Source organism: Pipistrellus hanaki, assembly GCF_964339955.1.
Source record: "Pipistrellus hanaki genome assembly, chromosome: 3".
Classification (NCBI taxonomy): domain Eukaryota; kingdom Metazoa; phylum Chordata; class Mammalia; order Chiroptera; family Vespertilionidae; genus Pipistrellus; species Pipistrellus hanaki.
In genome coordinates this window covers 186165412-186192458 of record NC_140505.1, presented here as the reverse complement: position 1 = coordinate 186192458, position 27047 = coordinate 186165412, and the positions used below count along the sequence as shown (strand labels likewise).

Sequence of the window (27047 nt, the reverse complement as noted above, 5' to 3'; positions counted from 1 at the left end):
ATAAGACCTATAGATATAATTTTAATCTTTTTGCTCTTAGAACTATAACTATTATAATTAAATTTTAATGTAACTAAAAGAAGCAAGAGGCACTAAAACCCAATCACCTTTGGCAAAATAAAGTTCAGTGGTATTTAGCAATGCAACATATTTGAAAACCAGAAAAAAAAATTATATATAATATCTATTATTTTTTATATTTTAGTATTGATTTCAGAAAGAGGGAGGTTAGAAGAATAGAAACATCAATGATGAGAGAGAATCATTGATTCGCTGCCTCCTCCATGCCCCTTACTAGGGATCAAGCCTGGTATGTGTCCTGACCAAGAATCCAACGGAGACCCCTGGGTTCCTGGGTCACGTCAACCACTGAAACACACCAGCAGGGCTCGACTATTTTTAAATGGTTTGTAGCAGTGTAAGGTTTTTGTTTTGTTTGATTTTTAAGTTGGTAGGTAGGTGAGAAGGAAAGGTCATTATTCTATGGAGGTACTGGTGACAAATAGCACTTAAAACTTATTTGCAGAAAATCCTAATAAAGAGGGAATATGCAAATTGACCACCTTGCAGTGACAAGATGGCTGCACCCAAAGCCTAGGCATGGATCCCATAACACAAGATGGATGCGCCCACAATGGAGGCTGAGTTCCCATAATGAGCCTTAACACACAATCAGCAGGGACCTGAGGCTCCCCTGCCTGGTGGGGTTTGACAGGTGAGGCCATGCCCCCCACCCTGGCACTGGGCCAGGGGTCCTAAGGCCATGCCCACTCTCCTGGCAGGGCTTGATGGGGGACCTGAGGCTGTGCACCCCACCCCGGTGCTGGGCCAGGGGACCTGAGGCTGCACCCTCCACGCAGCGTGGCTTGATGGGGGTGGGGCTGGCCAGGTCTGGGTCTCATGTGATTTCAAGAAAGACATGGATGGGTGGGGACTTGACTCTGGTTCCCAAGGCATGCCCCAGACTCTGACAGGAGGAAGATTTTCATATACATTTTATTAATTTTCTTTCATCTCTGACACTTCTATTATAAAGGGTAAATAGCAATATTAAAATATTTCATCTAATTCCCTTTTAATGTGCATGAATTTTGTGAACCGGGTCACTAGTAAAATCATAAAAGACTAGGTAATTTTATAAAATATGTTTCTATTGATGTTTAGGAAGAGAGAAAGGGGGAGGGAGAAACATCAATGTGATAGTGATATACTGACTGCTCTTCTCCACACCCCCTACGGGGATTACAGCCCACAACCTGGGCATGTGCCCTAACCAAGGATCAAACCCTAAGCTTTGGTGTACAAGGATGATACTCTAAACCAACTGAGCTATTCCGCCAGGGCTCTGCTCATTGTGTCTTAACGTAATATACAAGGTCTTCCAGGAACCAGTTCAGCCACCAGTTTCCTTCCCAGCTTGTTTTCTATCACCTCTCCCTACACATCTTAGGCTTGAGCCCACGTTTTTCCAAAATGTGCTATAAGGGATACCAGTATAAGACTCACCACAGAAAAAGGGTTCCACGGTCAAATATATTTTGCAAATTACTGCCAAATACGTTTCCCTCTTAGAGACCCAGAAGTGGTTTGCCATGGGCACTGTGAAATGCAGCATTCCGCGTACTTAATCCTCAGAACCATTTTGGTGTAACACCTATCAATGCACCTGGGAACATATTTCAAAAAAGGCTTCTCCAGGCTTATTAACAATTGCAAGGGCAACCAAGAGCACCACAGGCATTAAAAGTTCTATTTCTGAGCACCTTAAGTCAAGAGTTTTCAAATTCTAGAATTTAGTAAAATCTCAGGACAACATAAGATTTGCAACCCAGTAGTGCCTTTTTTGAGCTCCCATGTCACCCAAGTGAAGACTCTTACCATTCTTGGCTATACTGTCACTCATCTATTGTTTATCACTCTGGCTAGACTTGAGCAACTCCAGGGAAGTGGAGATCCATCCACAGTGACTACTAACTCAACGGTTATTGCATTAGCAGTCATTGTGGCTCAATAAAAAGTTCCAAAAGGACTCTACTAAGCCAGAGGAAGACCCAGTGATGACACAATAGAAAAAGCCCCAGCTGGCAACATTCCTGACTTGCTACTTGTGATCTTGTGTTAGTTTCAGTTGCCAGTTAGTAACATAAGAGTATCTGCCCTAATTGATTGGACTTGTGAAGAACCAAGTAGAATCACTCGTTTATTCAAAAAAGTATATGCATATAGTACAGAAATGATAATATAAGAGGTGGTTAAATTTACTTATTTTATTAAGGCAAAATGAAGTGTAATATCTTTCTGAAGGATCTTGGTGTGTATAATAAAGTATCCAGTCCTAAACCTTGATGAATTGGGTTTTACACAAAGCCTTAACAAATACAAAAAAAAGTCACAAGCAAAGGATGATTCCAGCTCTAAATCATAGGTTGTGGCCTCTGTGATTAAGATTGACTAATTGGGACTTGGGGTGGTGAACACACAATACAATCTACATCTGACGTATTATAGGATTATACTCCTGAAACCTATACGTATAATTTTATTAACCAATGTAACTCCAATAAGTTCAATAAAAAAAAAAAAGACTAACTGCACATCTATTCACCCACTCCCACGGAAGGGAAAGCTTCTGCAGAACTGAAGCAAGGTCTGAGCCCTGGACAATGATTACTTTTTATTTTTTAGAGCAAGTTTTAATTTAATTACCATTCCATTTTCAATTAATTCAAGTATACCACCAGAATCAGAAACATATGCCAAGTCATAGCTTTGATGCCAAATACCATATGTTCTGGTTCACTCGTTGTTCACACATCGGCCCCCCCAAAAAACGAAATCTGATTCAATGGCACATCCACCTGCAACGCAGTTGATTCAGCTTTCACGGACGAAGTCTTATGTTCATGAGATCTAGATGCACCCTAAAAGATTGGCCCCCTATTCCTAGACTTCTTCACCTTGTCTTTACAAACAGGGAGCTCAGACATAAATAAAAAGACTATTTCCAAACATTACCGCTTCGGAGAGGGATTGCTCAAAGGATCTGTGTTACTAACCATGCTTGTTGTACACTCTGGGCCCGGTTTTGTGCTTTTTTTTTTTTAATATATATTTTATTTTATTATTATTATTATTATTATTATTTTTTTTTTTACAGAGAGAGAGGGAGAAGGATAGAGAGCTAGAAACATCAATGAGAGAGAAGCATTGATCAGCTGCCTCCTGCACACTCCCCACTGGGAATATGCCCGCAACCAAGGTACATGCTCTTGACCGTAATCGAACCCCGGACCCTTGAATCCGCAGGCTGTCGCTCTATCCACTGAGCCACACCGGTTTCGGCTCCCCTTGGTTTTTAAGTAAAAAACTCTTTAACAACACGAGAAAATACAAGAGCCACTTGGCAGCAGTCCCTCTGACACCTAAGCAAACGGGGTAACTGACATAACTCCCGAGACCACTTAACTTTGAAGACAGCCCCTCTCGGGGTGGCCACGCTGTTCTCCGCAGTCATTCCAGCTTCCCAGAATAACCGTAACGGAAGAGAGAACGCGGGGCCCACCCGTTCCGGGGAGCGGCCGGTAAAGAAGTCCGAGGGGCGCCCGGAGGGTTTAGGAGTGGGGGTCCCAGCAGAAGGGTCCCCCTCGAACCAGCGATCGCCCTGAGACCAACGTGGGTCCCCTCTGGGGCGCCTCAGGCTTCGCACAGAGCAAACCTCGGAGGACACCCAGGGGGAGGCGAGTCTAACCTGAGAGGCCGCGGGCGCTCGCTACAGCGGGAACCAGCTTAGTCGCTGAGAGAAGCCACGGCATGCCGGCCGCGCACACGCGTCAAGGAGGAGAGGAGGCGGGCGGCGGGGGAAGCGGCGGCACGCCGGGCTGCGTCGCCAGGAAACCGAGCCAAGCGCCCCGCCCCTTCCGGCCGGCGCGCTGCTCGCCGGGCTTTCCTCCGGAGGCGGCGCACAGGATGACGTCACGCCGCGGCTGTGGGTGACCGCCGCTCTGGCCGGATTGGCTTGGTGGCGTCATGACGTCACGCCCCACTAAGGGCTCCCAGTCCCAGAACGCGGGGTTCGAAATGACTCCCGGCAGGGGCTGCCGCCTCCCGCCTCCTGGAAGGCACCATGCGGCCCGTGGTTCTATCCGGAGAACCGGCTCGGAGCTGAGAACGTAAGAAAGTGTGCGTCAAAGGGGCAGGCAACGGCGCGAACAGCCACGCTTCTAGAAGGTTCTCACCAGCGCGCTGCCGGAGGAGAGGTGAAGGGAGTCGGAATGAACCGGCGAAGGACCCGGGGTCACGAGACCGTTGGTGGGAGGAGCCGGCGGCCGGGGAAGTTCTAGTCTGTTCTGCCTCGCGGCTGCCGCCCCCTTCCACACGGTGCGGCCGAGGGAGCGCCTGTGCCCGCCGCAGCCCCGCCGCCCGCCCCGCCATGGACCCCCGCAAAGTGAGCGAGCTCCGCGCCTTCGTGAAGATGTGCAAACAGGACCCGAGCGTGCTGCACGCCGAGGAGATGCGCTTCCTGCGGGAGTGGGTGGAGAGGTGAGCCCCGGCCTGCGGGCCGTTGGGGCGGGAGCCGGGGCGCGCGGAGGGGGCGCTGGGCCGGAGCTGGCGCGGGCCGGGGGCGGGGGGGGGGGGGGGTCGGGCAGGGCCGCAGCGGAGTGGCCGCCTCTGCGGCTCGCTCTCTTGGCCCAGGAAAGGGAGGCCACCTCCGGGGGCGAGCGGAGAATCGGGGCCCTGAGCCCCGAGCCCAGCGGGCCCCCGCGCGCTCCCGCCGCCGGGGGTGTGTCCGGGGCGGGCCGTGAATGCCGGGGCGGCCGGGCCGGCCGGGCCGGGCGGCGGGCGCGCGTCACGGGGGGAGGGTCAGGAGTTGCACGGAGTTGTTTTTCTGGAAATCTCCAGCGTCCTGCTTAGGTTGCAGGGTCACGCAGCAGCTCCTTTTCGGACTGGGCCTTGAAATCGTGTTTTGTAACGTTGGTTCCTGACGCCGTTAAGTTGCAAAAACACGGATCGCTGTGTTTAATGGCCCGTAAAACGACAGCGAGTCTAACAGCGTAGAATTATTTTGAGAATCACTTCTATCTCCGCCGTGCCGTCGTTCCAAACACTCAAAACAACAAGAAAATAAAAAAAGGGAAGAAAAGGAGTTTTCAAGGACCGGTGTATTTCCATGATCATCATCTTCGGAGCGCACGGAATTAATTGCATAGGCATTACGCCAGATGCTAGGAAACAGCACGCTCCAGGGATACAGATGAATAAGTACAGAGAGGAGATCTTTCCTGAAATGACTTTTAAAAATCTCTACTACTGGGGGGGAATTTAAAAGCGATAACCTACACACTGTGCCTCGTGGTGGTAAATAGCGACAGTGCAAGGCAGTATGTCTTCCAAAAGGTAGTGCCCTAACCTGGGTCTGTTTCCTTAGTAATCCATCAGGGAAGGCGAACCCACACTTAACAAGTATTGGGAAGGCTATTTCCTCCAACAAGCTGGTTCTCAGTGTGTCTAGGAGGGTATAGTTTCCTGTAAGAAGTTTTTAAGCCCTTATTCCCCCTCACCAGTTTTCTAGCTACTATTAAGATTTTACTTATTTATTTATGTATTTATTTAATTGATTTGAGAGAGAGGAAGAGAGAAACATCGATGTATTGTCCACTTATTTATTCATTGGTTGATTCTTGTATGTTCGCTGACTGGGAATGGAACCCTCAGTGGCCAGCTGAGCTACCTGGCGGAGGCTTCGGTGAACATTTTAACTGACATGAGCAGAAAGCCTCTAACCTCAATGAACTTATTTTATTTTATATGTATGTATTGATTTCATAGAGGAAGGGAGGAGAGAGAGTGGCTCTGTGGTTGAGTGTCGATCTCCCAGTTCACAGACAGTGGGCTCGATTAATTTAGAATATAGCATCCATTGTTTTTTCTTTTTAAACACGTGCTTAAGTAACTATAGCACAACATAGATCGAATGTTACCGAATTAAAGGAATTATGGTTGCCGGGCCAGTTATTTTGTAGAATTTCCCTCAGTCCACGGGCCAATGCTCTCGATACTGAGCCAAACCAGCTAGGGCCATCTTAAAAAAAAAAAAAATGATTTTTTTTTTTTTTTTTTTTAAGAGAGGAAAGGAGGAGAGGGAGAGAGATCCTATCTAATAAAAGAGTAATATGTAAATTAACCATCACTCCACTATGCTCACCAGCCACACCCCACCAGCCAATCAGAGTGAGTATGCAAATTAAACCCAACCAAGATGGCTGCAGCCACAGAGAGCAGGAGGGAGGCTTGAGTTTCCCTGGCAATGGAAGAAGCCAAACTTTCCACATACCCTGTCAGGCCCAGGCCTCCACTCAAGGGCACAAAGTTTCAATTATAGAAGGTTAATAAATTCCAACAGAAATGGCGACAGCTGAAGAGCAGGAGGCTAGGGTTGCCCCAGGCTACTGAGGAAGCCAAACTTCTGCAGCCCTGGCCGGCCTAGGCCTTCACTTCAGGTTACAAAGTTTCAATTGTAGAAGATAGATAAAACCCAGATACCAGGGCCTCCGCTTGGGTCACCAGGGGGTGTGGCTGGCCTGCAAACCACCACAGGCCCCTCACCCAGGCTGCCCCACACCTCAAGGGAATCCCCACCCTGTTTCCGGACACTCTTCAGGGCAAACCAATTGGCCCCTGCCCGTGTACCAGGCCTTTATCCTATCTAATAAAAGAGTAATATGGAGATTGACCATCACTCCAACACACAAAGATGGCTGCCCCATGTGGTCAAAGATCCTGCCCCCATGTGGACACAAGATGGCCGGCAGTTGGGGGCAATCAGTGCTGCAGGGTAGGGCAGTTAGGGATGATCAGGCCGGCAGAGGAGGGAAATTGGAGGCAAACCGGCTGGCAGGGGAGCAGTCAGACATCAATCAGGCTGGCAGGCAGAAGGGGTTAGGAGCAATTAGGAAGGCAGGCAAGCAGTTGGGAGCCAGCAGTCCTGGATTGTGAGAGGGATGTCTGCTGGGATCTGGCCTAAACAGGCAGTTGGACATCCCTGGAGGGGTCCCAGATCGGAGAGGGTGCAGGCTGGGCTGAGGGACCCTCGGCTCCTCCCCACTCCCCCCTGCACAGATTTCGTGCACTGGGCCTCTAGTATTGACATAAGGGGGAAACATCTATTGGCTTACTCCTGGGGATCAGGCCTGCAGCCTGGGCATGTGCCCTGACCGGACTCGAACAGTGAGCTTCTGGTTCACAGGATAATGCTCAGTCACTGAGCCACGTGGCTGGGCAGTGGATTCTTCAGCTTTAAGCAAGAGGACATATAATGAAATCAATTTTACAATATGTTAATTGATATAAACAAGAGTTAATACCAATATCCCACCAGCTATAACAATATTGATTGACCTGCTGTTTGTAATTCATGGTCTTGCCTTGGAACGTTTTGGGAGAAAAGGGCTTGCCAATTCCAAGACGAAGTGCTGATGGTAAAGTTCAGAGGAGATGAGAAATCTATAATCTGAGCGGCCTGCGAATGCAAGCCGGAAGAACCTTTAATAGGTCCCAGAGGAAACAAAGGTTCTGAATTGTTATACAATGACTTCATAATTATTTCCTAAGTGGCCTTTTTGAATTTCATTGTGCTCTTAACTGGACTTTAATATATCTTATGAATTCTAAACTGACAACTTGTTCAAATGATTTTGTCATTGTATGTTTTTCTTTTGCTGTGTGATTGTTCATTAGGCTTAATTTTCATTAACTGATACGCTAAAAAGTGAAATTTTAAGCTGAAAAAACTCATAATACTGAATTATTCAAATTAATCTGAGTTTTTACTCTTTAAAGCAAGAGTTGGGGAATGTTGTATAGTCTGGCCCGGCCAAGGCATTAAGGGGGGGTGAGTTAATTAAATGCTTTAATAAGTATAGCAGGTTAATTTTTAAGTTGATAATTTTGGATGGCCCTCAAATGATGTAATAAATATCCAAATGGCCCTTGGCTTTAAAGTTTGAAAAGGATAATCATCTGAATGTCTATTTTTTTTCCTAGCATAAAAATCGTTGCTTGGCTTTTCTAAATAAATATCTTTTTTTTCTCATCTTCCTCAGTATGGGAGGTAAAATACCACCTGCTGCTCATAAAACTAAAACAGAAGAAAATAAGGTAAGTTATGAGTTTTATTTTTTTTCTGTAGTAAACTACTATAAGGTTTCTTAGGGACTTTCTTTTTTTAATCCTCACCCAAGGATATTTTTCCATTTTGTTTTTAATTTTATTATTTTTGTTTGTTTGTTTGTTTTTTTGTTCTGTTTTTTAGATTGTAAGGGAGGGGAAGAGACACAGAGAAACATCAATGTGAGAGAGAGACATTGATTGATTGCCTTCAGCATGAGCCCAGACTGGGCCTGGGGATTCAGCCTGCAACCGAAGTGTGTGTCCTTGCACAGAATTGAACCTGGGACTCTTCAGTCTGTGGGCCAATATTCTATCCACTGGGCCAAACTGGCTAGGGCTCTTAGGGATTTTTTTTTAATTGCTGCTCTCAAATTACCACTCCTGATCTCCCCAAGATCACTTGGAAATAAGATATTTGTAACATTTCCATTTGGACATCAGATCTCTGGAAACTGATTTAAAACTGAGAATTTTGGGTTCACTGTGTTTTAGAATAAATAAAAGTAAATACTCTTTGTAAGCATGACCTGTAAGTGGCAAGCTCAGTGATTGAGTGCAATTTTTAGTCCTCAACATTGTATAGTTAGCATCTAGCACAGGGGTCTTCAAACTTTTTAAAGTGGGGGCCAGATCACGGTCCCTCAGAGAGCTGGAGGGCCGGACTATATTGAACTACTAATTCCTACTGTAACACCTCGGCTGCGCTCACTGCCCAAAAAACCTGGCGGGCAGGATCAGACTCCTCTGCGGGCTGCATGTGGCCCGAGGGCCGTAGTTTGAAGACCCCTGATCTAGCACATTGTTTTATGCATAGTGGAAACTTTATTAATTTTGCAAAGTAAATGAACAAATAGTTAAAGTCAGTAATTCCCAATTTATTCTGTGCTACCACATGAGGGATATTTTTGAGTATGATTCATGGTGTTGCTGTGTTATTTAGAATCCTAAACTAGGTTTATCTATTTTTATGTGAAAGTAGAAGTTATATCTTTGAACAAATGAAATGAAAGAAGTAAAGCCAAAGCTCCAGAAGTAATGATTTCCCCAGAGAAGTATTTGTCAGAGTTTAATAGTTTCTGAGCCCTGGGTAAGATTATTCTGCCATGTGATAAACATATATTGGGTGTATTATTACATACTGACAGTATTGTGTGCCTTCCCTTTGCTAGGCGGAAAAAACAGATAGTAAGAAGGTGGAGGAAGACATAAAGACAGATGAACCATCAAGTGAGGAAAGTGATCTAGGTGAGATGGTAGTTTGTACATGATAACCCTCATGATAAGATCCTGTGTTGATTTTTCTAATAGCACTAAATCAGTGCTGTGTATTAGAAATATATGAACTACATATGAAATTTAAAATTTTCTAGTAACCACATTTTTAAAAGTAGGTGAAATTTACTGCAATAGTATATTTAAACTAATATATAAATAGTAACTTTTTAGCATGTAGTCAATATGGAAAGATAATTAATGAGATCTTCTCATATTAAGTTTTTAAAATCCAGAACATATTTTACATTTCTAGCATATCTCAATGTAGATGTTACATTTTTAGTTGAAGTGTTAGATATGTATTCAGACTTTATGAAATGTGAAGTTGAAAAGTTGGGTCAGGACCCAAGTTGTTCCAAACATAGGTAAAAGTTTTCCAGTGATGGCATAGAGAACCAAAAAAAATATTCTCTCTCTGTTTTTTGTTTGTTTTAAATATATTTTTATTGATTTCAGAGAGGGGAGAGAGAGACAGAAACATCACTGATAATATAGAATCATTGATTGGCTGCCTCCCGCACACCCCACGCTGGGGATTAAGCTGACAACCTAGGCATGTGCCCTTGACTGGAATCGAACCTGGGACCTTTCAGTCCACAGGCCAATGCTCTATCCACTGAGCCAAACCAGTTAGACCAGTGGTCGGCAAACTGCAGATCGAGAGCCACATGCGGCTCTTTGGCCCCTTGAGTTTTTAGCAAAGGCCAGCTTAGGAGTACCCTAATTAAGTTAATAACAATATACCTACCGATATGATTTAGGTTTTATGGACCTTGAGAGCTTGTTTGGAGGTTCTAGCAGGGGAGTGCAGCTACTCGTATACCCTTGACCGAAGACCGGTCCTCTCCTCTTGGGGGAAAGTCGTCCTCTTCGACCGAGCGCGCAGCTTCGGGAGGGACGCACATGGATCGGTGAGGGAGGAGGGGGACACCCGCCTAGCCTGCCAGATCAGCCGAATCAACCCTGGCGATCAATGGGGTGACAGATGTTGCAGCCAGATCGCCCTCACATCCTGACTTAGGTTTTAAAAATTTGGCTCTCAAAAAAAATTTCAGTCGTCGTACTGTTGATATTTGGCTCTGTTGACTAATGAGTTTGCCAACCACTGGTTTAGCACACCTTAATATAATTTAACAGTTGAAATTAAACATAGTCTTACCAAAATGCTAAAGTTGTGTTTAATGGAGAAATATTTCCTAATGTATTAGTTTAAGTAAAATTAACATAAAGTAAAATATTTTGTAAATTAATTGCAGTAACTATAGTTCATTAGTTTTTAATAGTCTCCTGTGTCATTTTTTTCTTTGGCAGAAATCGACAATGAGGGTGTGATTGAACCAGACACTGACGCTCCTCAAGAAATGGGAGATGAAAATGTAGAGGTAAGTTCGATGGCTTATTTTCTGCTTGTTACAAGGAATCCGTGCACTGGGCCTCTAGTGCCTTCATATGTGTGTGGGTCAGTTTTGGTGATCTTTTGTTCTATTTGTCTAAATGTTCCCATGTACTAATAACACATTGTCTAGTATAGCTTTATGCTAAATATTATTGGTACGGCAAAGACCCCCAACACTTCAGTAGTATTTCAGATTGTCAAGTTCCTTCCTAAAAAATAGGATTTCCCCTCTCCCCATTAAAGTTGCATTAAATCTAAATCAAATTGGGAAGAAGATACATCTCACTGTTGAGATTAACTATCCATAAATGTATCTAATTTATTTTTTTCCTCACCCAAGGATATTTTCCCCATTGATTTTTGAGAGAGAGTGGGAGGGAGGGGGTGAGAAAGACCGAAACATCCATGTGGTAGAGATACGTAGATCGGTTGCCTACAGGGCTGGGTGATCTTCAACTGAGGCACATGCCTTTGCCTGGGAATCGAACCCGAGACCCTGAGTCTGCGGGCCAATGCTCCAACCAGTGTGCAACCGGCCAGGGCAGTATCTAATTTTTAGGTCTTTTGGCATCTTTCAGTAACTTACATTTCTCCATAAAGATCTTGTGCATCTTAAAGAACGAATGTAAGTGCTTTATGTCACAATTGATAAAAGGAATTTTTAAAATCTGTGTGCCTTTTATTGGTGGTGCTGTGTTATTTCAGTGTCTAGATTTATAATACTCTATCTTGCTTGGGATTTATTAGTCATCTTAAATCTAAGGCTGTTAACCTTTAGCTCTGGAACATTTTCAGTGAGTATCTACTCTTTTCCATTCTCTCTGTTGTCATTCTGGGCTCCTAGTTAGATATTTGCTAGATTTTTTTCACTAAGTTCCATCTCTTTATCACTCTGCTGAATTATATACGCTTTCTTTGTCTTTTTTTCCATTGATATTTTAATTAGAATGCTTATGTTTTTCATTTTGATAATTTCACTTTGATTCTTTTTAAAGTCCGCTGGGGCCAGCCTCAGGGGCTCAGTTGGTGCATGCGGTTGCCAGTTTGTTCCTGTTCAGGGCACATACCTGGGCTGTGGGTTTGCTCCTCGCTCCAGGGCATGTGGAGGCAGCCATTGATGTTTCCCTTCTTTCCTTCAGCATATCCTCGGATAAATTTAAAAATAATGATAACAATTAAGTCCACTTGTTTATTTATAAATCTCTTGCTCCTTATTCATTTCAGAACTTGCCCTAATTCTCTTAAACACATTTAAGTACTTTTTCTTTTTGCTGATTTTTCTATGATTTTTCCTAACACTTGCTAATTGAGGCCCCTTGTTTACTTTTGAATTTTATGTGTGCTATTTAAACTATGAGGTCTCTGAAACGTCACTGTGGAAAGTTTTGAGGTATGGGTAGAAGGCATATTCCTTCAAAAAGGAAAATAACTTTCTTCCCTAGACTCTGAGATGGCACTGCCACAAGGACCACTTTTAATTCTCAGCATCTTTTTTGTTTGCGTAAGTAATATGAATGGTACTGAAAAGGCAGGCTTGTGGTAATGAAATTACAGAGGTGATATTTTCTATTTGACTGTCCCTCTCCTTGGTAGGCTTATTTTTGACTTACCATTATGCTTATAGCTATAGGCATTTGGGGTTCCAGATTGATATTGGAGAGTATCTGCTTAGACAACATATACTCTTTTTTTTTTTTTTTTTTTCTTTTTTTTTTTTTTTAATAAATTTTTATTGTTCATATTATTACAAATGTTCCTTTCCCCCCGCTTCTCACCTCACCCTCTGTCCTTTCCCCACCCCCCATTGTCCTCATCCATAGGTGCACAATTTATGTTCAGTCTCTTCCCACATCTCCCTCTCCCCTTTTCCCCAAGAATCATCAGTTCACTCCCCTTCCATACCTCTGATTCTATTATATTCAACAGTTAATATTGTTCCTCAGATTTTTTTTTTAGTTTCCTTGGTTTTTAGATTCACTTGTTGATAGTTACGTATTTGTTGTTCATAATTTTTATCTTTATTTACTTTCTCTTCTGAAAGAACCCCCTTCAGCAATTCATATAATTCTAGTTTGGTGGTGATGAACTCCTTTAGCTTTTTTTTATTAGTGAAGCTCTTTATCTGACCTTCGAATCTGAGTGATAGCTTTGCTGGATAGATTATCTTTGGCTGTAGGTTCTTACTATTCATCACCTTGAATATTTCTTGCCATTCCCGTCTGGCATGCATGGTTTCTGTTGAGAAATCAGCTGACAATCGTATAGGTGTTCCTTTATAGGTAACCACCTGCTTAGCTCTTGCTGCTTTTAATATTCTCTCTTTGTCTTTTGCTCTTGGAATCTTAATTATGATTTGTCTTGGTGTGGTCCTCTTTGGATTCCTTTTATTTGGAGTTCTGTGTGCTTCCTGGACTTGTAAGTCCAATTCTTTCACCAGGTTGGGGAAGTTTTCTGTCACTATTTCTTTCAGTATGTTTTCGATATCTTGCTCTCTTTCATCTTCTGGGACCCCCATAATTCTGATGTTGGATCGTTTGAAGTTGTCCCAGAGGTTTCTTACATCATCTTCAATTTTCTGGATTCTCTTGCCTTCTAGCTTCTGCAGAGGAGTGTCTTCTGGCTCTTTATGATCCAAATCTTTGACTTGATTCTTGCGATCTTCTATTCTGTTTTTAGGACTCTGTATAATATTTTTTATTTCAGACAATGTATTCTTTATTTCTTGTTGATCCCTTTTCATATCCTCATAGGTCTCATTTATTTTATCGGCCTTTTCTAGGAGACTCTTGAAAAACCTTATAAGTGTGGTTTTGAACTCTATATCCAGTCGCTTTTTGTCCTCCATTTCTTTTGTTTGTGATCTATTTGGTTTAGGCATTTTCACAGGCAGCTTTCCTGATGGGGCAGGGTTTCAGGGTGGAGCCTACAGCCTTGGCTTCTGTCAGCCCCGCCCTATGCGACTCCTGAGACTCAGGGTCCTTTAGTACTTGTTGCAAGCACCTCTGAGAGAAAGGTGCCCTCGATTTTCGCCTGCTGCCAAACTGTCTATGCTCTCCCTCAATGAGTCCGGTATTGGGGTTCAGTTCAGTTGGAAGTGGAGTTGGAGGTGGCGTTCAGAGCAGTCTGGAGCCCCAGTCTCCTTCCCGTCAGGGCAATCCCGTGGCACAGCCGGCCGGCCCTTCTCTGGGCGCAGTGTGCGGGCCTCCGGGACCTCCTCTCGCTGTTCCCTGGGGTTCCGCCTTACAGCCCAGCTCCCTATGGGTGAGCCTGGGTCCCCAGGGTCTGGCCTAGAATTGGGGTTCAGAGCAGTTGGAGCTGGGCCCAGCACAATCGGAACTTTTCTCTGCTTCCCGCTTGGGAACGCCAGCCAGGCACTCGGCCTCCCTCCTCTCCGGCTCCGTCCTCTCCGCGCGCTGCGTGTCTCCGTACCTTAGGCTTTTACAGCTCCTCCGCGCTTCCTTCTGGTTTTCTCCTTGCTTCTTGTTGTAGGATTTCCAGTCAGTCGACTTTCCTGTAGTTCTGGGTAATGTTCATTTTATATTTTAGTTGTATTTTATTGAAATTGTTGTGTGCGGCTGCGGCTAGTTGCCTACCCGAGCAGCCATCTTGGATTCTCTCTCTAGACAACATATACTCTTCACCTGAATCTGACGTTTGTTTCATGTGTCCCGCGCTATCTTCAAAAACAGAATTGCATGGTTACCAGGTCTGACACCTGCCACACGGGTCAAAGCAGATGGAGCACTTGGTTATCTCACTTTATTTAATCTTGGTCCTTGAGGATTTCTACATTCTTAGATCAAAGATTGCTTTTATTTTTATATATTTTTACATTTATTTTTTGGTATATACTTTTGTTGTTTTTTAATTTTGTTTGTTATGGGTTTTTGTTGTTATTTTGTTAGTCCTCACCTGAAGCTATTTTTCCATTGATTTTTAGAGAGACTGGAACAGAAGGAGAGAGAGAAAGAGAGAAACATCGATGTAAGAGAGACACATGATTGGTTGCCTCCCGCACAGGACCAGGGATCGAACTACAGGACGATATTCTATCCAATGAGCAAACCGTCCAGGGCTGTTTTCTAAATATTGCTTTTAAAAGATGGTTTTTTGATTTGTTCAGGGTATCATGGGTACCATGTTGCTGTAAACCAAGCATGTCAAACAGATGCCATCATTTAAAAAAAAAATTTTTTTATTCTGGCTTTGTAGGCTGTCTTATTACCTCATAAAGTGTTTATGAGATATTTCTTTTTCTGAAAATTCAAACCTAAAAGGAACTAGCTTTAGTTACTTCTTGTGGGGAGATGAGTTTTAATATTTATGAATAACTAAAAAGGACTAGGTAAGACAAGGGCAGAACAGCCTGCTAGGTTGGGATGGAGGGGAGCAGAGGTAATATCTAAGGCCGAATGGAGGGAGGAAATTTTGTTGTTTCATGTAAAAGATTAAAACTCATTCTGTATACTAGGTTATTCAATTGTTATAATTACTCTCTTGGCTTTCTGGAGACTAGAGAAAAATGAATAAAAATGGGGATTGTGACTACCTCATTCCTAAAAAGTCCAAATTGTTTTCTTCTTCTGTTTGCTCTCTTTACTATTCTAAGTCTGCCTTCAATTTTCCCCTAGATAACTGACGAGATGATGGATCAGGCAAATGATAAAAAAGTGGCTGCCATTGATGCCCTAAATGATGGTGTGTGGTTTTTTTATACTTTGCTACATTTCTGTGATATTCCGGATTTTCTCTTCTCTACCGCAGTAACTGTTAAATAGTGGGGAAGGGAAAGGAATTTAAATTTACTGAAGATCTTATACTCGAGAAGAGAGTGCCTGTTTTCACCCGATCCTGCCCCAGTAATAAAGAGGCTGACATCACTCAGGGCATAGACAGGTCCTGATGTGAGTTGCTTGTTAGACATCCCAGAGTAATAACTTGTACTGGACATCTGTAATAACCAATAAGACTGAACATTTTTCCATGAGTTCTGTTAAGGTCCTTTATACAATACATTGTGCATTTACTTTAAAATTCGGTATTTATCTTGCCTTCCATGTTTCCTATGCCCAAGTAAATTAGACTTTATGCAAAGAACTGTTCTAATTCTATAGTACATTTTATTTGTTGAATGACTTCACTGAAGTAACTAATAAAGAAGCTAACTATGTGAATAGATATAATGATATGGGTTATGGTTTTCTAGTTTTGAATTTTTATAACATTCTTATGAATTCAAATAATTTTTTTCATAAGCTCTGAGAATTTAGTAAGAATACTTTTTTGTTAAGTTGAATTTTATCCTTTTAACTTAATGGATAAAAGAAAATTTAATTAATGGAATAAAATTGATTTATTTAAATTGTATCCATTTTTTTCTTAATTAAAATCAATAAGAGACCTAAGAGTGTGCTATTGTCCCTGTGTTGAGTGATTTACAGTATAGGTTTGGTAAAGGTTTGCTTTGAAGAGCCCGTTTTGTATATTAATTTAGAAACTAGTCTCCTTCCCCCCCCCCCCCCCCCCCGGTCTAAATGAAGTATGTGAAAGACTAATCAGATAAGAGATCAATAATTTTTCTTAATATTTTTTATCCTCTGACTACTTCTCAATAACTCTTTTTTCCCTTTAGGTGAACTACAGAAAGCCATAGACTTGTTCACAGATGCCATCAAGCTGAACCCTCGTTTGGCTATTCTGTATGCCAAGAGAGCCAGGTGAGAGCGCTAAGCAAAACAGCATCCCCTACGGAATAATTTCCTTTTCCTTTAAAAAATATTTTTACTGATTTCAGAGGGGGAGAGAGGTAGACAAATAATAAGAATCATTGATTGGTCACCTCCTGCACGACCCTCACTGAGGATTGAGCCCTCAACCTGGGCATGTGTGCCCTGATTGGGAATTGAACTTGACCTCCTGGTTCACAGCTCAACACTCAACCACCGAGCCACACTGGCTGAGGCCCTGTGAATAATTCTGATAATTTATTTATATAGACTTGCTTCTGTAGCAATCCCAAAGGTGTTACTGTTTTAAATGAATACTTTTTAATATCACACTTATTTTTTAGTGTCTTCATCAAATTGCAGAAGCCAAATGCTGCTATCCGAGACTGTGACAGAGCTATTGAAATCAACCCGGATTCAGCTCAGCCTTACAAATGGCGAGGGAAAGCACACAGGTAAGTAATGGAATTTATTTATTTTCTGAACTCTTTTATTTAAATCTGGTGTTTTTAAATATGCTTTCTTATAAAAACAACATTGCCTAAAAGATTTAATTTCAAAGTAATAATTATATGTACTCAACATGAAGAATTCATATTATAAGGAACAAATAAAAATTCTTTACTCCTTTTATTCAAAAGGAGTTACAATTTTAAAAAAATACATATTTTATTGATTTTTTTTTTTTTTTTTACAGAGAGGAAGGGAGAGAGATAGAGAGTTAGAAACATGGATGAGAGATAATCATCTGTCAGCTGCCTCCTGCACACCTCCTACTGGGGATGTGCCGCAGCCAAGGTATATGCCCTTGATCGGAATCAAACCTAGGACCTTTCAGTCTGCAGGCCAACGCTCTATCCACTGAGCCAAACCGGTTTTGGCCACTGTTACAGTTTTTGATCACATATAGCCAGATTTAAGGATTTCTTTCAAAATTATCTCCAGGAAAGGAGAATGGCTTTTATCGACCAAACTCTCAGTCAGGACTTGGTCTGGAAATAAATGACAAAGATTTATTCCGGCGTCTTATGGGACGTTCCTAGAGTCAGTAAAAATAAGAATAGTTGTTTCCTTGTGCCTCAGCCCACTTGAAGTTAATAATTTAGAAGCTGGACCATAGTGACTCCTCACCTGGTATCAGATTTCCTCTTATTTTCAGGGATTGGGTCCACAGTCCAGCATGTGGCCTAACTGGAAATCAAACCAGAGACCTCTCAGTGCATGGGTTGTCCCTCAACTGGCCAGGCTGTAACAATCCTTTCTCATATGAGAAACAGTGACATCGAGCTGCATAAGTGGATAAGTATAAAATACTCTAAAATGAATTTCAATGTGTTTCAGACTCCTGGGCCACTGGGAAGAAGCAGCCCATGATCTTGCTCTTGCGTGTAAATTGGACTATGATGAAGATGCCAGTGCAATGCTGAAAGAAGTTCAACCAAAGGTATGTTAAATCGAGAAAGGAAAGCAATTATTGTAATGTTCCATGGCTCTAAGCACTTAGCCCCTGGCAGTAAATTACCTGCAAAACATGCCAAGAAAAAAACATTTGGAAATTATCATCTGTAATCACTGAAATTTATGCTCAACTCAGGAAATCTTACTTGGTTTTCATGCTTTTATTTTTCATTCTGCATTATAGCAAGCTCTGTTACTTTGTTTGCACGCCTTCAGTAGAATTATATCTAAAAACAAATGAAAAGGGACAAATGGAAGAATGTATAAACTGTGAGCCAAGATTGAGTTTGATCTGTCTTTATCATAGGTATATATTGCCACATTATAAAATATGAGGACCCTGTGAGAGTTAACAAGTTCAACCTTTGAAAAAATGATAATATTGAGTCCAAAAGCTAGAATATTGTTTCAAGATAATTTCTGCCTAAAATTGGCAGTGAAATTAATTTTAATGCATTCACATGGTAAATCCTTCAGCTTTGTGGGTAGCATACTATCCAGAATTCATTCCCAAAGGTTTTAAGGTAGTGCAGATTTTCTTTAATTTAGCTATTATTAGAGACATTTTTTTTCTCATAGGGCTACCTCAGCAATATTATGTGAGATACTCTAAAACCTGAGGTTCTTTAAAAATCACAAGTAAACTAATGGTTGAATATGAATCTCATTTAATTAGTGTTATTTTCTGAATAAAGAATATATTTAAAGAATTTGTTGTGAATGATGTACTAGTGCCTGGTACATATATTTTCTCTCTTAGTTCCTTTTTAAAAAATATATATATTTTTATTGATTTCAGAGAGGGAACGAGAGATAGAAACATCAATGATGAGAGAGAATCATTGATCGGCTGACTCCTGCTCGCCCCCTACTGGGAATCAAGCCTGCAGCCCAGGCATGTGCCTTTGACCAAATCGAACTCTGGACCATTCAGTCTGCAGGCCAAAGCTCTATCCACTGAGCCAAACTAGCTGGGGCTCTTTTAGTTCTTTTAAAAAAATATATTTTATTGGTTTTTGTTTGTTGTTTTGGTGTGTTTTTTTTGTTTTGTTTTTAACAAAAAGGAAGGGAGAGGAATAGAGAATTAGAAACATCGAGAGAGAAATATCAATCAGCTGCCTCCTACACACCACCTAACTGGGGATGTCTCCCAACCAAGGTACATGTCCTTGACCGGAATCTAACCTGGGACCCTTCAGTACACAGGCCGGTGCTCTATCCACTGAGCCACACCAGTTAGGACTCTCTCTCAGTTCTTACAGCATTTCTTGCATGTTTCTATTCCTTTCCCCCTCATTTTATGGATGAGGAAAGCTAAGGATAGACTGTGTTTCCAGTTTCTGCCTTCCCAGGGCAGGTATAGATGAAAATTGTTGTGCAATTTGAAACCTACTTGTCTTCCTGGCCATATTTAATAGTTTGAGATTTTTAATACTTCTAACTTCAAATCCTAGCCTGTTTCAGTGTACTTGTTAAAGCCTGCGTTACCGCTCATGTTTTTCTATCTGGCAAATCTGTCATTAGTCAAAACTATGTCAAACACCTCTCCACAAAGAAAAGTAATTCTTTAACAAAACTGTAGATGTGTATTGACTTTATCCAATTTCTAGAACATTTTTCTGTGCCTCTTTTTCCTAGGCCCAGAAAATTGCAGAACATCGGAGGAAGTATGAGCGGAAACGGGAAGAGCGAGAGATCAAAGAAAGGATGGAAAGGGTCAAGAAGGCTCGGGAAGAACATGAGAAAGCCCAGAGGGTAAAGTTTCTAGAACTAAACCATTAGTGGAAAATACAGTAGATTAGAGCTTTGAGGATATTATTTCCATTCTTGGCTCTTCTTTCATGCTGCATGTAGTTCAGTACAATAATGACAAAGGGGGTTTTCTTTCCCTTTATTATTTAATTTGTGGGAATACTTTTATTTATTTTTTATTTTATTTTATTTTTTTAATATATTTTATTGATTTTTTACAGAGGGGAAGAGAGAGGGATAGAGAGTCAGAAACATCAATGAGAGAGAAACATCGATCAGCTGCCTCTTGCACCACACCCCCTACTGGGGATGCGCCTACAACCAAGGTACATGCCCTTGACCGGAATCGAACCTGGGACCTTTCAGTCTGCTGACACTCTATCCACTGAGCCAAACCGGTCTCGGTGTTATTTTTATTTTAAAAAATATATATTTTATTGATTTCAAAGAGGAAGGGAGAGGGAGAGAGAGATAGAAACATCAATGATGAGAGAGAACTATTGATTAGCTGCCTCCTGCATGCCCCCTACTGGGGATGGAGCATGCAACCCAAGCCTGTGCTCTTGGCCAGAATGGAACTGGGACCCTTCAGTCCGCAGGCCGACACTATCCACTGAGCCAAACCAACTAGGGCAAATTTTGGGAATACTTTTAGTCTTTAAATTTTTCTGAGTTTATGTTTTTCCATGATTCTGCATGGATAAATAGGGGTGGGCAGCAGGACTTTATCTCTCCCTGTTACATAATTTGTTTTTCTATTAAAGGAGGAAGAAGCCAGACGACAATCAGGAGCTCAGTTTGGCTCTTTTCCAGGTATTTTTAAATGAGAATTAAGCCTATTAGTATTGTAAATAATTGGAGAATGTTCTGATCTGAGGGCTCTGATATGTTTATTATATTATTGAGGCCCAAGCATCGTAGCTTTATTAAGACTATAATGATTGTGATGGATTCAAAATATTTCTTAATATAATGGAATTTTGTCTGTTCATATGATAGTAAAAGTGCTGTGTGGAATTAAGCACAAAAAATGTTTTAAGTACAGTGTAAAAATAATACTCTTCCCTTTCTTGTGTCACATGATCTGATATTACCAGCAAGACACAGCCTTGAATGATACCAATCCTATATAATACAAGTAGAAAGCAGTTAAAAGGGCACTCAGCATGAATGAATAAATACTTCCTTAATGAGACAGTTTGAAATTTATATAAAAATTAGAGGGTTTTTTTTTTTTAAGTTCATAATTCTAATGGGAAGCAACTGTTTGTTTGTTTATTTTTTAAAATATATATATTTTATTGATTTTTCACAGAGAGGAAAAGAGAGGGATAGAGAGTTAGAAACATCGATGAGAGAGAATCATCGATCAGCTGCCTCTTGCACACCCCCTACTGGGGATGCGCCCGCAACCAAGGTACATGCCCTTGACCGGAATTGAACCCGGGACCCTTCAGTCCCCAGGCCGACGCTCTACCAGGGGTCCTCAAACTTTTTAAAGTGGGGGCCAGATCACGGTCCCTCAGAGAGCTGGAGGGCCGGACTATATGAACTACTAATTCCTACTGTAACACCTCGGCTGCGCTCACTGCCCAAAAAACCTGGCGGGCCGGATCAGACTCCTGCGGCCCGCAGGGCCGTAGTTTGAAGACCCCTGCAGCCAAACCGGTCCTGGCGGGAAGCAACTGTTTAATAGTAACCAGCTTCCTCTTAAGGGGGGTTGGAGGCAGCAATACGTTGCTTATGCTTAAGTGCCTGCCACTGGCTAGAAAAGGTAGCCTCTACTCCAAAAGGTTGTGTGCCAAACAACCAAAAAGAAAAAACATACTGGCGCTGAGTGCAATTTGGAGAAAAGGCAATAAAATTTTAGCTCGTAATTTACTTCCCGTTTAAATATAAATGAGCTTATGTCAGGTACCTTTGTTTTAGAAAGTGACCACTAATGTAGACTAGTGTAGAGATAATTTTTTGTTAGTAGTTTTTATTACCTAGATTGACAAGCAGACAAGTGAACTGTTATTGCATTGGGTCAATAATATTTTTATAAGTATAATCTAGTTTTTCAGTTAATAGGAGCAGCAAGAGAAGCTTTTAGACCACTTAGATCTCCTTATCTGTGATTGTTAGTTATTTATGCACATCTTTAAATTATTGAGCCAGATAGTAATGACTTAGTGATCCATATTATTGATTTTAATCATTTTTTGGGGGGGAGAGGGGGGTTTATTACAGTTACTCTTGATCTGTAGAATACATTGATGTTACCTGTATTTCTCTTTAGAATTATATTGGTATAATTGTTATTTCAGAATACTCCCAGTGGATTTAAAGATAGTGAAAAAATGAGTAGAAAATAATTTTGGCTTATAATCTAAACATGCTGGGAGAAAATCTTTTTTGTTAAAGCATTATTCTCAGTGTAAAGAAGAAACACCAGGAGTGCTTGTTAAAAATGCAGATTTTTAGTTTCACTTTGAGAAATTTTGATCCTGTGGTGATAAAAGTCCACAGCATTCCATGTAGTTCTTAAAGGAATAACTGCTCTTGAGGAATGTAGTTTTTTGTTATTTTTTTAAGGAATAACTAAACTTGAATGAATTAACTTTAAATTCACAGAAATAATATTAAAGAAATTTTGTAATTCCAAGGGACTGTTAGCTTTCTTTTTCTTTTAAGGTAAGATTAGTTTTGTTTTCTTTTTTTTTTTTTAAGAGTTTTATTGCCAGGGGGGAAAATGAATCCAGAAGGTAACAAAGTCTGATTTTACAGCCTCATTTTTTAGAAAAAAATTTAGTCCAAAAATTGATTTTGAGAAAGAGAAACATTGATGTGAGAGAGAAACATTTAGATATGTGCCCTTACTGGGATTGAACCCTCACCCTTTCCATGTATGGGATGATGCTCAAACCAACTGACCCGTACTACACTTCTCTAGCCACACCTGTAGAGAATTTTTTATAATCGTTTGAGTCAAAACGCTTGAGAGTTGCTCATCTCATGCTTTGGAGGACAGTTTTGTAGTTTCTTTTATGCATTTCTTTTCTGAAGTTGAGGGAACATTACTTGATGTTGGGAAAAAGCAAAATTGGGAATTGGATTCCAGGAGAGTTAACAAAAATTAAGTGCTCTTTTGAGCAAGGTTGCTACTTACTTCAAAGGTACCTTAACCTAGAAAGGGCTGGCTTAGGACAAAGATAAATCTTTTACTAAAGAAGTTACATACCTGGGGCCTAACTACCCACTGTGACCTATCCAGTTAGGAATTTATGATTGGATCACCCAGTGAAGTTACTTTCTATAAATCCCTTTTTCATCCATAGGAGAAAATAGTACACTATTAGAGTACTGTGAAACGTGGTTGTGTCTATATTATCTCTCCACTTGTTTTTGTAGGTGGCTTTCCTGGTGGAATGCCTGGCAATTTTCCTGGAGGAATGCCTGGAATGGGGGGCGGCATGCCTGGGATGGCAGGAATGCCTGGGCTCAACGAAATCCTTAGTGACCCAGAGGTCCTTGCAGCCATGCAGGTAAGACTTAGAAAAACAGAGTGGAACTTCATATCACTGAGGCATTTCTTTCCTAATTCTGGGTGGGGACAAAGGTTACTTTGTTAGCCACGTTGTATTGATCTGAATTGCCAAATAGCTTGTGATATTCATTTTCTTTTAGAGTGAGTAGCTTAAAAAAAATTTTTTTTAAGATTTTTTATTGATTTTTATAGAGAGAGAGAGAAATACTGATCTGAGAGTGAAACATTTATTGACTGCCTCCTGCAGGCCCTCTCAGGAATGGAGCCTGAAACCACGACAGGTATCCTGACTGGGAATCGAACTAGCAACCTACTGGTATACGAGATAATTGGTCAGAGCATTTAAATTTTTAAAAATTGTTTTATAGGAAATACTTTGTAATAGTTGGTAATTATATTTGGTTGTCCTTTTCTTTATATAAAGACTTATATGCTTTTTTCATTAGGTAAAATGATATAGTTGAGGTTGACTTTGACATGCACATGTTTTAAAAAAAAAATTTTAAAGATGTTTTATTAATTTTTTTATAGAGAGGAAGGGAGAGGGATAGAGAGTTAGAAACATCGATGAGAGAGAAACATCAATCAGCTGCCTCCTGCACAACCCCTACTGGGGATGTGCCTGCAACCAAGGCACATGCCTTTGACCAGCATTGAACCTGGGACCCTCCCACCTGCAGGCTGATGCTCTATCCACTGAGCCAAACCGGTTAGGGTTGACGTGCACATTTAGTAATGTTTCTAGTTCTGGGATTTGTCCAAATACCAAATAACTAGGCCATGACAAAATTATAGTTTTAAATAAATAGGTGGGATTTAATATAAAAACTTACCCATAAAATTTTTAAGTACTTAAAAAGAAAACCTTTCTTTGCAGGATCCAGAAGTTATGGTGGCCTTCCAGGATGTGGCTCAGAACCCAGCAAATATGTCAAAATATCAGAGCAACCCAAAGGTTATGAATCTCATCAGTAAATTGTCAGCCAAATTTGGAGGTCAAGCATAATGCCCTTCTGACAAATAGAGCCCTCGCTGAAGGAAAAGCAACTGGGATCACCCAATGGATGTCGCAATAATACAAACCAGTGTACCTCTGACCTTCTCATGAAGAAAGCTGGGGTGCTTTGAGGAGAATCCCTACCCCTCCTTCCTAAATACAACTGTAACATTTTACAGCGGTTTGCCATTATGGTATTCGTTCAGATAATGTTTTCCTACTAGGAATTACAAAGTTTAAACACTTTAAATCTTAAAAATACTTAAAAACAAATTAAAAGGGTGTGTTAAACCCTACATTTTTCTTTACTAATCATTTTGGTGTTTTCTTTTGAATTAATTGGGCAAAAGATACTTCAGGATGGAAGATTTATTGCTCAGAGTGAAGTAAAGGTTTATTAGTGGAAAGCAAATAGGACATTTAAATAAAGTTTGAGTTAGATATATGGCTTTCCTCAGTAACCATATATTGTAACCATTTTGATTTCTCTTTTTAAATGCTTTATTAAAAAAATGATTTATTTCGATAAATGATTTATTCCAGGACCTGGGTAGGGACTGGAAGTACTAAGCAAGGCAGCAGCAATCTTACTACATTTTATATAACACGTACCCTTAATGCAAATGCATTTAAATCTTACACTGGTGAAGGGGTGATTTTTTTATAATGCTGCAGTAGAGTTGGATTATTTAGCTCTGTTCTTGTCTGATAGATAAATGTTTCATATTATTTCCACATAGGGGAAAGAAGGAATACTTTTCTTTTTATATTTCTATGTTTAAAATTACCTTTTCTGGTCAGAAAATACACAACTGTTTGTCAGCTTTCTACTTATTTTTACATTTCCCCCCTTACTCTTGGGCTAAAGATAGTCCTTTTCCACTGGCACCATCACTGCTAGTGAATAATTCACAGCATAATTGTGCAAGCATATTTAATGCTGGGTTTAATTTAATATGTAATACATATAGTGACTGACTGTAGGGTAATACCCACAACAGCTGTAGTTTCCTACTAGGCCAAGAGAACTCATGTTTAAGTATTAGATTTCTACTTTTGTGAAATCTTACATCAAAAGATGTTGGAAGGAGGGCTTCCCTTGGTGTTTGGTCTTTTACTTAGGAAATATCAGTCGTATCTTTGTATTTTGGAGAGAGTCTGAGGTTTGAATTACTTGAGATACGTAGAGGGGAACCTAAGTTTTTAGTCCAGCATGAATTATAAACTTGATGAGATCCATGGTTCTTTATTGTAGAGTTGTTGGTATTACAAAGAATTCATTGTTCTCCTATTCAGCGCTTAAATACTGCCATCATATTTTCACCTCTTTATTTCTCTCCAAGGATAAAAGAAAACGATAAATTTTCTGTTGTATATTCAGTTCCTATATTAAATGAGACTAAGTCCAGGCACTGTACAAGGAATTTTTAGGTTTCTACCTATCTTTCAATTAAATGCTAATGTACTTTGCTTGTTTGAAGAATCAGTGGTAGGAACAGTAAAGTAATTCCATTGAATACATTTATTAAATAGCACACATCTGAAATCATAAGTCGATTCAGATTCTAATCCTTTGCTGTACACAAGCAGTTAGAAATGCATCTTATATAAGTGAGAAAAAGCTGTATGCTAATTGAGCATGCTTTTTAAACCCTTTAAAAATACTCAGCATATAAACTAGCCTTTGAGTTTGCCAGTGTTCTTTTTGTTAATGTGTGTTCTTTCTCAAAATTTCCAATGTGGGCTGTGAATAATAACTCAAGAAGACCAGTTGGTTTTGAATTCCTTATTTGATTTACTTACTTGACTACACATTACCCAAGTATATTCTAACATTGCAAATATTAACCATAAATGGGTGAAACTAAAACTGGTCTTCTGAAAACGTGTTCTGTGCTTTTAGACTTTTAAGTTCCACAAATAAAAAAATACATTCATTTTCAATATATCATTTTAAACAAATGTTCTTTTTTTGTGCTAATAATTCTGTAAGAAGGAAAAAGTAAACAGTTTTTCCTACTGAAAATATATAGTTGTTGGATATTTCTAGCTACATTAAAAATAAAGTATCGTTTCAAACTGGGTACTGACTTTCCCACCCCCCTTTCCCTCCCTAGCTCGTGCGCTATTTCTTTTGTCTCTGGCATTCATCTTAAGTTATTTACTGGCATGGTAGGCTTCAGATTACAAAATGCAGTGAACAAGGACCCACAAAAATATATTAGCAATTTTATACCTTTTTCATCTCATGGCACACAAACTACTAAAATTCTGTGTCACAATAAAAATACGTTTTTTGCCAATCTGACAACTAGGTATACTCTTTATTAATTTACACAAAGAAAAATTAATAGTAATTACCTTTTTTGTTTCAAAGTGACTTTTTAAAAAATATTAGGTGCTTATACTTGTATGTAAGGATGCCTGGTACCAAAAATTAACCAATCAGATGCAACATAGCCAATAAGATGCAACTCTTTGTTGTATTATTACCTATACTTTAAGGCAGGGCATCCACACCAGACAGCTATTGTGTTGACTGTTGTAACTTAATTGGCAGTCTAAGGGAAAAGAGGTTAGTGCCCCTGATTAAGTAGATATTGCATATGTAAAAAAAAAAAAATGTTTATATATATATATATATATATATATATATATATATATATATATTTGATTTTTTTAGAGAGGAAGGGAGAGAGAAAGAAACATCGGTGAGAGAGTCACCGATCAGCTGCCTCCTGCACGTCC

General features: G+C 40.6%; 2 protein-coding genes across 2 annotated transcripts in view; one reads left to right on the top strand and one right to left on the bottom strand.

Moving 5' to 3' along the window:
* The window catches only part of XPNPEP3 (X-prolyl aminopeptidase 3), a 33912-nt gene extending 29990 nt beyond the window's left edge, over positions 1 to 3922 (bottom strand). The window contains exon 1 of the mRNA XM_084879105.1: positions 3749 to 3922. Within this exon, the coding sequence (XP_084735231.1) occupies positions 3749 to 3812 (64 nt within the window). The 5' untranslated portion in view covers positions 3813 to 3922. The remainder of the gene's footprint in view (positions 1 to 3748) is intronic.
* A 100-nt stretch (positions 3923 to 4022) lies between these two features.
* On the top strand, positions 4023 to 26245 carry ST13 (ST13 Hsp70 interacting protein). Its single transcript, XM_084879123.1, has 12 exons — positions 4023 to 4539; positions 8100 to 8154; positions 9336 to 9411; positions 10753 to 10823; positions 15469 to 15535; positions 16470 to 16554; positions 16908 to 17018; positions 17905 to 18007; positions 19660 to 19776; positions 20538 to 20586; positions 23167 to 23300; positions 24180 to 26245. The coding sequence occupies exons 1-12, from the start codon at positions 4430 to 4432 to the stop codon at positions 24306 to 24308; spliced, it is 1107 nt and encodes a 368-aa protein (XP_084735249.1). The 5' UTR covers positions 4023 to 4429; the 3' UTR covers positions 24309 to 26245.
* The last annotated feature ends 802 nt before the right edge of the window (positions 26246 to 27047 follow it).